Source organism: Crassostrea angulata, chromosome 2 (genome assembly GCF_025612915.1).
Source record: "Crassostrea angulata isolate pt1a10 chromosome 2, ASM2561291v2, whole genome shotgun sequence".
In the NCBI taxonomy this organism is placed as follows: Eukaryota; Metazoa; Mollusca; class Bivalvia; order Ostreida; family Ostreidae; genus Magallana; species Magallana angulata.
In genome coordinates, this window is record NC_069112.1 from 72,259,749 (window position 1) to 72,271,920 (window position 12,172).

The 12,172-nt window shown below is 33.2% G+C and overlaps 1 protein-coding gene and 1 pseudogene across 1 annotated transcript; one reads left to right on the forward strand and one right to left on the reverse strand.

The window, feature by feature from the left end:
- Positions 1–12,172, forward strand: part of LOC128174831 (uncharacterized) — a 394,133-nt pseudogene that overhangs the window by 380,641 nt on the left and 1,320 nt on the right.
- Positions 10–2,174, reverse strand: LOC128171889 (uncharacterized). Its single transcript, XM_052837664.1, has 3 exons — positions 828–2,174; positions 429–671; positions 10–273 (listed from the first exon to the last, which is right to left on the reverse strand). Exons 1-3 carry the CDS (start codon positions 1,113–1,115, stop codon positions 10–12), a joined length of 795 nt encoding a protein of 264 aa, XP_052693624.1. The 5' UTR covers positions 1,116–2,174.

Here is a 12,172-nt window from a genome sequence, read left to right on the forward strand (position 1 = left end):
AATTTAATTTCAATTGAACCTCCCCCCAACGAAACCTTTATATTGTCCAAATGGATTGGGATACTTGTCCCGGATGCGCCAAACACAACAGCTGGGTATCACACGTCTAATCCCTGCCCCAAGTCTGCCATGTTGCCAGAGTATGAACTGCCTGTAGGCCGCAAATCTGTTTGCTCTATTAAGGTCTTCATCAGGGGGCATGACGAGCAACTCCTCCCTCAGCCTTCTTGCCACTGCAAGAACTGCCTCGTCCAGGACAATCAAGTAGAAGTCCTGCAGAAATAGGAATATGAATTCATATGACATATCCCTTGAGCTATTTTGTTATCTAAATTATATAACTACTCGTTAGTTTAAAAGTGATTAAATGAAGGTATAATACTGAAACTTAATCAAAGTGAATCTGATTTGTTAACTTGGTTACATACAGGCAGTCTTGAGTAGCAGTTTGGTCTAGTTCTGCCACAACATCGTCTCTCTGCTTCCGTTGGCATTTCCCGGCAATATGTGCAGGTACACCAGGCCGGGGTAGGACCATCTGGTGGAGGATGATGTCCGCCATGCTGTCCGTCGTCCCTGTTCAAAACGTCGAACACGAATTCAGGGTGTTGTGATGCGATATCGACAACAAGTCCCCTCAGGTCACAATCCGATAGACGAGAAATTCTATCCTGAAATGATTAAAAACAATTTTTGCATGTCAGCACATTTTTTCCAGAATGGAACATATTCGGTCACAAATTGTTGAAAAACAATATTCTTATATCCATGAATTTTCTTTTAATACATATGTCAGGATAACTTATTTAAAATATTAATATTTATACCTGCAACTGACGATTTCTCTCCTCTAAAGTAGCTGCTGCTACCTGAGCCCTGTTGGGTCCATCAGCAGCTCCCCTGCGTGGTTGACCTCTTCCTCTTGAAGCTCTCCTTGGTCCTCTGCCCCTCCCTCTTACACCCCTGAGGGTGTCACGACCCCGGCCCCTACCTCTACCTCTACCTCTACCTCTTCTAATTGTCTGGTCAGGATCAGCTGGCTCGCTGCTGTCAGAACTACCGGTATCATGTGGATACATTGAGCTTCTAGAGTCCTGAAATAACCACCAATACATGTTTGTCTTTGTTATATATAAAAAAAAAGTAAGACGGGTGTTAACTTGTATCTGATAGATCGATTTTTCTGATTGATTTTTTTTTTCATTTTACATTTTTGGTTGGTTATTACAGTGTTTAGTTGTATGTTTAATTGATCCCCCCCCCCTAATTTTGAAGCAGAGAACCATCATTTCTGCTTTACAGATAAACTGGAATGTGCATATTTACAGGGGGTAAAATCTAAAGATATTTTACGTAAATTCTAACATGACACAGTCACCTGAAATTTTATTATAAACTTGCAAAGGTGGCTCAATATAACCAAAACAATTCAATCCCCTCTAGAAATAAAGTGTTAAAGGGAAGGATTTTCCCATCACACTTATATAAAAGAGGTAGAATATTTCAATCTTTGGCTGTATATTGAACGACTTGTTGATAAAAAAAAAAACAGGTGTCCGTGATAATAAAAATAGAACGTCTATATGTTAACTGTTGAAACAGAGACACTACACATCGAATATCATATTTATCAATTTTTCATACCCATTTTTTTCCGTATATAATAATCTAGTTTGTATTATAAGTATGAAACGCTCACAATTTATTATGATGTTTTATGTTGCAATTTTACTGGAATAAAAAAAAATACCCCTTTGGGTACCCCATTCATGTTTCAATGTACAAAACATCGAACGGAAACAATTGTCATTGATCTATTACAATTTATTAATAGAAATGGATTAAATAATACTTTCTGGAAGGGATAGGCTTGCAATACACCTTCCACTATGTATGAATAATTTTATCATCACATAAGATTACTGTCATGTGCTTACCTCGTCATCCATTACGCTGCATCCGGGTATGTAAAACTCAGCTTCGGTAGACGTCGGAAAAACTTCCGATGCATAATTAACACGGTGAGTTCGGACGAGTTTAATCAATTAATTAATGATTAGGAGACTTTTTATAGACACAGTGATGCATTATTTAAGTATTTGATGTTATATCTTTGTTTTATGGTAACTTTCAGCAATATGAAAAGTACATCAAAATCTTAGACAATATGCCTTTAAGTCGTTCTTGAAATCGGAAAGGTTTTTGTTAAGTCGTACGTAAAATTATTCGGTTTTTGTTAAGTCGTACCAGGAATAATTCGATTTTTTCATCTTTTTATTTAAGGTACTCTTTATTGGTTTAAGAGCTCTGCTTCTTACAGGAACTTCCAGCTTTACTTCCGACATTAACGGAAGACCCACTCGTTGCTTTGCAACGAGCTTTGCTCTAGTTTAAAAATATTTTTGTAATTTTAGTTTTCTGATAAAGTTGACATTAAAATTAACCAAGAAAAACTAATTTCTGCCTACAAGATTTTACTTTTAACAAAAAAATTACATTTTTCTAATGCTAAAATAAGCTTTAGTTTATGTTTATCTGGCATCTCAAAAAGTGTGATGACATGTATATTTTTTCTAACAATTAATGACATTTAAGTCTATTAAGTCGAAATCAGTTCGGTTTTTCAACTTTCCTCAGAGAATTTTACGAGTATGGAGCTACCTTAATATCTTAACAGAAAGGAAATAATTAGAAAATTTGATATCAAGTCGATATCAAATATTTAAAGAATTTTTATGTTATAATCTGTCAATGATAAATATGTAAGCTAGCACCAACGTTGTCTTCAACACGAAGATATATCAATCCTTTGGATTTCTAAACATGTATTGCCAATATTCTCAAAATGTATCATAGGAGTGGCATGAAAATGTCCTCTCTTAGATGCTTCACAACAATTTGATAATTGCAGAAAAAAAAGATGAAAATGTTCAAAAGTTGTTGACAATGATGGACAAATATGTCACATGAGTGAAATCAAATTGCAAAAAAATCCCAGATTTATACATAGTTTGGCATCTATATCTATCTGAAGTCACGGTATGATGTTCCAAAATGAAATCATTTTAATCCAAAGTAACTGTTGCAAAAAGAATAATCATAAAAATCAAACAAAACATCAGTAGTTGGAATGTCCTCAAGCTTCTCTGGAATGCAAAGATTTAACTTATTGATGCAAGTGTAAGAGGTAGGTAGAAATCAAGTTGCAGACAAGAAAAAACATAAAGATGGGGGCAGTGCATATCGAAGTATTGGTTCCTCATCTGCTCCGGTAACAAACTGCAATATACTGTTCAATGTTACATTGCCTCTACGACCACCTTAAAATAAAGTTGTAATGCATCAAGACTGAAATTTCTGAAAAGCAAAAATAATTTTAAAATTGAAGAAAAGGTGAGCAAGCTCAAATGCAAAATAAAAACAAGAGGCCCATGTGCCATATTGCTCGACTATACTTGTACAAGCTAATACATCATGCTGCTTATTCACCCCTGCGAATGTGTTCGGAATGTTTTCTTTATCGTTGCTAAGTATGTAATAAATCCAGAGGTGCTCGAATGAAAGTTCACGAGACTTCACCGAGATTTGTTTAGTTCCTGTGAAATTTCGAGCGGAAGTATAAGTGCTCGAATAATATACTTTAAATACGTAAGTACTGGTCCTTTTTATATCAAATCCTACTTGGATTTATGTTAAAACATGAAAATCTTTTAAGATGTATGTCTTATTTCACTATCTAGCGGTTATTTATACTAAACGATGATATTCAGAACAGAGGTATCGTTTGTGTTCAACCACGTGTTCAAAGGTTGAAAATATAAACATTGGGTTGCTTAATAAAATCATAGCCATGTTTGATGCTTGTGGTGTGCAATACCATGTTTTTAAATAAATAATGGGTGTCTGTTTTTCATTAAAAACTTTGAATATCGAGCCATTTTCAAGGAACAATCTAGATAAAATAGAATAGTCTGTTTCACTATTTATGCTATTACTAGGTCAGGTGCGGTTCGAAAATTAATCCTCAGGGGGGTCTCGACTGAGCATGGTAATTGTTGCAACAGCAGACAAAAACTATTTTTTGCATTGTTACATTTATTTCTATAACACATTTTCCCACCAATTAATGAAGATAAAATTTAGAATCACTAAATTTCTAGATTTTATTTTTGACTACAAGTACCTAAATTCTATGAAATAGACAATAAACACGAGGTATGCTTTTTACTGCGAAACTGAAAGGGTCAAATAAAACCACGTGGTCTAAAATTTAAATGACAATAACATTCGCAGGGGTGTTATTGTGACGTTATATCGATCAGAGGAATTTTAATCAATCGATCATTTAAAGTTGTATAATCATGCCCGCGAAGAATTAATTGAATTTCTAAAACAACTTTTCTTTGTAGAATATTTGGTAACTTTAAATTTAGGAAACTGCAGGAATATACTTATTACTAGGCCCAATATTTTTTTTGTGTTTCCTTTGATATGGTCCAAAAATTCAAACCTATCTCTATGATGAAATAAAATAAAAAATAAAAAATAAAAAATTGTCATTTCTTTCTTCACTGCTTTTCTGCCATTCCAACACCATCCAAAACCTCTACAAAAATCTGTGCGGCTGGAGTGTCTCCCAAATCAATATAAAGCCTTTTGTTATATTTTTTTCTTACTTATCCAATCAGGAAAGGTGGATTTCTAAAAAATAAAGGAATTAAAAATGTTTTTGGTGTGCTTTATACTGGTACGCACTAGTATATGATAGTTACATTTGTTATTGGGGAAAAAAACCGGATCATTTTCCTTTTCTTCTTGTTTTGGCCACTTTTTCTTAAATTTTCATTATCATTTTTACATGATGCCCTAAATTAATATCTTTGCAATCTTGTTGAAAAAGAAAACTGTTTAATTGTAAGTACTATGTTTTAATAGGAAAGATCACACTGAAATCACATCAATTAAGTCTACACTAAATCCAAACAACTAGGACACACTTATTCTTGGTATCAAAACGTTAGCCACGACGAAAAAGACAACTCTTCCAAGACTCCCTCACAACACTTAAAACTAGGACACAGCCTAAGCATACGCGCCAAAATCTTGAAGTCTAATGCAATAATCGAAAAAAATTATGCTAAATGAAAATTGCAGACATTTCTGCATAGTGACAAATTCAAAAAGCCAATGTATGTTCCTTTGGCAGAGGATGTAGTGCCTTTCTAAAACCGTTGTATCCCTCAATAATCGAAAGTATATCCAATAAAATAAATCACCCTGAAGCACGGTTAGGGTTGTAATTAAAGAAGCCTTGGGTTGAATTTCACAAATGGATTTACGACAAAGTCTTAAATATTCACAGCCTCGTAAATTGATCTTTAAAGAACAAAATTGACATAAAACCATTTGTTTACAAATATTTCAATTCTCATAATTATATTTTCCAGCCATTAGAATAAATCATTTATTAGTTGGTGATAAATTACCATTCAATAATGTTGGCGTGAATTATTTTGTTTACCGCAGCCATGAATTATAAATGAAACTAATAGGTTTCAATATTGATTTATAAACGTTATTACTTGTACATCAACCAACACTTTGCAAAAGCTATGTTTTACCATAAAGAAAAGGGTTAGTTCAGGTAATTGCACTGATACAATTTTTTTAGGTAAACCGATATGTTTTTGATGGATGGGGGTTAAAATAATCTATCCATAGAATACTATTTCATGTTATTCAATAAATCAATAAAGATGCAGATGACTATCATGAATAAAACACCCTGAATTTAGATTTTAAAAAAGTTATGTTCTCTGCATACTGAAATATCACGATAAAAAATTAAAGCATGCTCACGGAAATATTTTCGACGTAAATATTGCCATTTCCCAAATCCTTATTGGCTTGACTAAAAGAATAGTAGACAAGTGAAAAGCTGTCAATGTGACAGCAAACCGGGTTTTCTTTTATGTAAACTGTATCCATAATCCATGTCAACCCTTATCCAGTGAAATGGAGTACCCTACATGTATATGCAACATTTTGCCAAAAAATGACTAAGTTCAAAAGCTAGTATTTTTTCGATAAATTATCAGAAATCAAAATCCTAGCAATATGCACACCTCTGATATATGTACAATTGATCTGCAAAAGAACAACTTCCTATCTTGAGAACTGTAGGACGAGTTATCCGTACAATGAGGGTTCCCTATATGCAATATTTTGCCAAAAAATGACTAAGTTCAAAAGCTGGTATTTTTTCAATAAATTATCAGAAATCCAAATTCTAGCAATATGCACACCTCTGATATATGTACAATTGATCTGCAAAAGAACAACTTCCTATCTTGAGAACTGTAGGAGGAGTTATCCGTACAATGAGGGTACCCTATATGCAATATTTTGCCAAAAAATGACTAAGTTCGAAAGCTGGTATTTTTTCAATAAATTATCAGAAATCAAAATCCTAGCAATATGCACACCTCTGATATATGTACAATTCTTCTGCAAAAGAACAACTTCCTATCTTGAGAACTGTAGGAGGAGTTATCCGTACAATGAGGGTACCCTATATGCAATATTTTGCCAAAAAATGACTAAGTTCAAAAGCTGGTATTTTTTCGATAAATTATCGGAATTCAAAATCCTAGCAATATGCACACCTCTGATATATGTACAATTGATCTGCAAAAGAACAACCTCCTATCTTGAAAACTGTAGGAGGAGTTATCCGTACAATGAGGGTACCCTTTTGGCAGCCGCCCGCCATTTTCACCATTTTAATATCCGGATTTTTCCGTTGGAAAACCCGGTTAAAAATGAACTCGGAGAAATAGAAATATTCTTTTATGTGACTGCTTCAAAATGATTTCTTCATGAAGATATTACATTATGTTAGAGTTTAGAGTATAACCTGAATGAAAGACATTATAGTTTTTATACCAAGGATAAACTTGGTTTATGGTTTGTAATTATTATATGAATTTTAGAACATGTTATATTCGCGCGTATTATAGAATTGCTGTGTTTATATATATATATATATATATATATATATATATATATATATATATATATATATATATATATATATGAGACAAAAATTGAATTGATGAACATATAAATACCAACTTATGTAAATACTTATTTGAAGTTCACGTACGTAATTCGTTCGACAACCAAAATAAAACAAAATGTTATACAAAAGATGTACAGCTGTGTCTACTTTTCAATGGACTGCACTATAACTGGTTTGTTGAAGGATAATGTTCTCTAAATTCCTCGTAATTAAGGGGTTGGGTGGGATGACCGGGGGGTATGGGGACAAGACACGTCTTACATAATAGTGGTTCACTTATATTTATATCTGTCGATCTGTTAATGATTTTGCATGTTCTCTCTGGCCATATCTCAATAGCTATTATCATTTGTCAATTATGCAAGGTGTAAAATGATTTTTTCAAAACACTTTTTACCAGTTTATAAAAATGTTTTTTAAGAAAGAAAAAAATATCTTTCTTAGAGTGTTATAATAATCCAACAACTGGTTTAATATTGTCTAGTATTTGTCGTTAATGTGCTAAGGTGTTTATTTCTTTTCACCATCGCATGGGCTTTAACGTTTGATGTTACAGATGTGTCTTTCCTTCTGATTTTATATTCTGAACTCCATCTATGCAAATGTATATAAAAATTGGCATATGCAACGGAAAATGATACAAATTCATTTTTAAATGGTGGTATGTTGCGTACAAAAATGTTGTCTAGAGTAGAGCCTGCATTGGTTTGCGAATGGATGACCAGCTGGAAATCAAGTGAATACAATTATATATATAACACCAGTGCTGCTGTTCAAGTCACAAAAGACAGATATTAAGCAGGTACTTTGGTACATGTAAGAGTTTAAATTAAACAAGAAGGGATTATAATATAATGAAACATATCCCCATAGAAGAAACAGAGGACTATGAATAAAGTATCACAACGTTGATCATTCTTAAAGAAAATTTCCGGTCATGGGCTTCCTGATCTGATATTCCGAACCGTTTAGCGACAGTTACAATGAATTTTAGAAAACGTCCTAATATATATATAATGAATTGTATAAGAAGCCATGAAGAAAGAAATCAATATCAGTTACCAGTTATAAGACAATACGCTGTTGGTATTTACTCTATTCTGTAATTCGTCAGCAAAGAAAACAGAAGTATTATTTAACTGTTTTAATTCTTTAGAACAAGCACATAATGGTTGGGTATTTGGTGAGTAAATCTTTCAATGAAGTGACATTTACAACAGTACTGCTATGTTTGGTATCATTATACGAAAGAGCGACAACTGCCATTGTTCATGGTGAGAGGTATCGTGGTCCTTTTGTACGGGTAGTGGGAATCATTGGACAACAGCAGTGTGTCCGGGAATGTACACACAGACCCAAGCTGTGTCGGGGAGTCAACTACCAGAAACAAGAACTACTGTGTGATCTCGTGTCGGCCATCAACGAAACGGAACCAAAATCTGACTATGTTAGAATTGAACTCGATCAGGTACATGCAATTCATTCTTTACATTTCTCTCTCTCCTTTTCTCTCTCTTCTATTCAAAATGTCTTTTACACGTTAAACGAAACTGAGTTTTACACATTATTTGCTCAATTAACCTGCAAAAGGTGGTTTTTATCCCTTATGTATCTGTCTCAGATTTAGTTACGGAAATGGGAATTATTGTGATTATACAAATTTTTTTTTATGTCATTACCACAAAGTAGGTTTATAGGCATCGACTAGATTCATACATATATATATATATATATATATATATATATATATATATATATATATATATATATATATATATATATCATTGAACTTTTTCTTTACTGACTAGTGTACATGTTCAGCTACTCGTGAGATGAAAACGAGGAAATATTTCTTATATTTCTGCAAAGCACAGGGTTTTTGAATACTCCTTTTTTATCCTACAAAAAACCCTTCCTAAAACTGGCACCCTTCTCACTTCAAATCCTGGATCCTCCCCGCTTTAAACAAATAGCAAACAATGCCATGTATATGATTTGCACCTGAGGCTAGTACAGTAGAGCAAGTATTCGAGAGCGCCTGCATATAATTACGATAGATTTTGTGCACCTGCCCATCTGAACAAGGCCCCTCTCTTATCTTTTCCCCCAAAATCATGCACCCTGATTCTCTTGTAGACTGGCCATATTCCAGATGAATGCCTGTCATGCTCTACTGACGATCTGTGTGTGACGCTCTCCAGTAGGAAAGTCCATTGTATTCGAGGTAGGCTAGCTAGTTGTCCATCAATACATTATACTTATAACACAATTATATAGCTGTTTTAATATATTTATGTTAAATACAATAATAAGAGAATTTAGTCAGAGTACTTAGCAATTGTATAATTTGATACAGAAGCCACTTTTTTTAGCCAGGAAATGTGTGTCTTCGGAACTCTGTAACTAGAATTTCATCTGTTCAATTCAGCACAAATACCTTTAGGGTTTCTCCACCCTTGATGTTTTTTGGTTTAATTTAATCTTTGTAATTGTTGTTTAAAATTGAAGAGTAATATGTAAACAGTCAAATTGAACTTAAATATGGATATGTTGCAAATATATTTCCATGTTGTGGGAGCTAATACAGGAACACTATTAGAATAATTACTGCAACAATTGCACCCCAACTTAACTGATTTTTTGTCTGATTTCCATATACATGTATAAAAGCAAATCCTACTGAAGTTAATCAGAATCCTCTTTCGTGTTTTTATAATCAACTGAAGGCCTTTAAAACTTGTAAGTATGTATATTATGGCATTTGCAGAACATTTTAAACATATCTTTCAACCTTGAAAAATACATGTCGGCATCTCAAAATCTCTAAAGGCCCAAACCCACTCAAAATTGCTACATTTGTAAATTATTATATATCCGATCAAAGTATGCAAAGAAAAGCAAACCAAGCGGGGTAAAAAATGTTTAAGTAAGGTGTCTGTACATGACTGCGGTTTTGCCAGTTTTTCATTAAATACCGCGAATCCATTTAAAACAATTATTTAAATTATTAAATATAATTGTCATTTCACATTAAATAACCTAAAATGTGCTGAAAAATATATCTGAAATGATTAAATATTGCAAAAACCAATATTCACATTTTACTAAATTTTTTTGGAAATTTCAATACTTTCATGGGCAATACCTACTAGAATGGGACCTCAGATCCTTACGGTATAAATAGATTGAAGAAGCCTCAAAGAGTAATGAAGACATTGTTAAAAGTTCCAAGTCTCTATCTATTATGGTTTCAGGGGAGTAGCGATACAAGAATTTCGTACAATAAGGCCAATAACTCTTGTATTATTTTGAAGGAAAGAGCCAAAGGGGGTCCTACTACATCAATCGAAACGTTTTTCTGTACACACCCTATACAACGCAGCACAGTTAAGGCTGTCAATAAACTCCGTTAAGACAAAAAGTACAGGAAATGTGCGTTATGACATCACAGTATATTACAATCATCGAAAGTACTTATTAATCTATATAGTAGCAAAATTAACTTAGACTAATCTTTTAACTGAAAACAACAAATGCTATTACTTACAATTTTGATGTCCGTTATATCGTACACACTGAAAAATAAGCGAAATGTCGTTCTCGCTGTACTACAAAATATGACGTCAAATGCTTCAAAATGACGCATTAAGTCATATAGCGAAGAAAAATAAATGTCATAGATTAACGTAAAATTATAAATGGATATTTTGTTTAACATTATTTTTAGTAGAATGCTACCTATATAGTCTTATTTTCATTCTGTTAAAAGTATGCATCGTATAAAGAAGCAACCTCGGTTTTGTATAAAATATCGTATATCTGAAAGTTGAGTACCTAAATAAATCACTTACTTGCAAAATCTGCGATATAACATCAAGTTATTTTATAATTCAGTTGTGAATTTTGACATATTTATGCCCTTGCAATATTGAATTGTTTAAATGACCTCAAAACCACAAATACATCAGATACAGATTCTGTTTGTACCATGCGACTACCATATCACGTGACCACTATGAACATTATATAAATAGTGCCTGTTTGGGAGGGTAACAGTTGAAATTGACACCCCGAGGAAACCATTGTCAACCGACGCGAAGCGAAGGTTGACAATGGTTTTCGAGGGGTGTCAATTTCAACTGTTATCCTCTCAAACAGGCACTATTTTTTTAATTATACTGAATGTCTTAATTTTTGAGAATTTTTATATTGCTTTCATATAGAAATGACGTGAAATCTACGGCGAACCGTACGCGCATAATTTACGCGCATGTAACAATTCGTTGTCTTACCCGTTGCTAAGTGTGTTGCTAACGCTGAGGGTAATAGAACGGATTATCAACTGCGTCTAAACCAATCAGATTTCAGTATTTAACATGAAAGTATAATAAAAAATATTGTACTGTTATATATAGATATATTAGAAATATATTGTATTTGAGTAACTGTTACTGATTTTAAAAAGAACATACCAGTTGAACTTAAGTATACATGTTTTCATCACAAAAATTTGCCTATATTTTTATTGGCCGTTAACTGTACTGCGAAAGGAGATATAAAAACTCATTAGTTAAAATATTTTAAAATGACCTTCCTTGACCTTTATGCCATTTTCTTCAGCCGGGGTTGACACTCGAATCTCTAGTAGTCCGAAGTTTCTATGATTGATAGTAAAAAAGTTAGAAGTGGTTATATGTAAATCTAAATGCTGTCAGGGACAACTACTAGAAGGGGGTCTCAGATCCGTTTCGATATGATAGATCGAAGAACCCTCCAAGTGTACTGAAGACATTGGACTTCAAAGTCTCTATCACTTATGGTTTCAGAGGAGTAGCGATAACAAGCTTTTAGTACAGAAGGGCAATAACTTTGCAAGTTCTGGGAGTAATCAAGCAAAGGGTAATTTGGAACCATAACTTTTAATAGTCAAAAAGATAAAGACAAAAAATGTTTCAATGTTTCTAGAAATAAAAAAGCTGTCCTAGATATAAGATAAAAAAGAAACTTATAAGAAATACAAAAGGTCTTTCACTTGAAAGGTGGAAAGACCTAAATACTAAATTAAAAATTATGTAAACAAGGAAGTCCTCT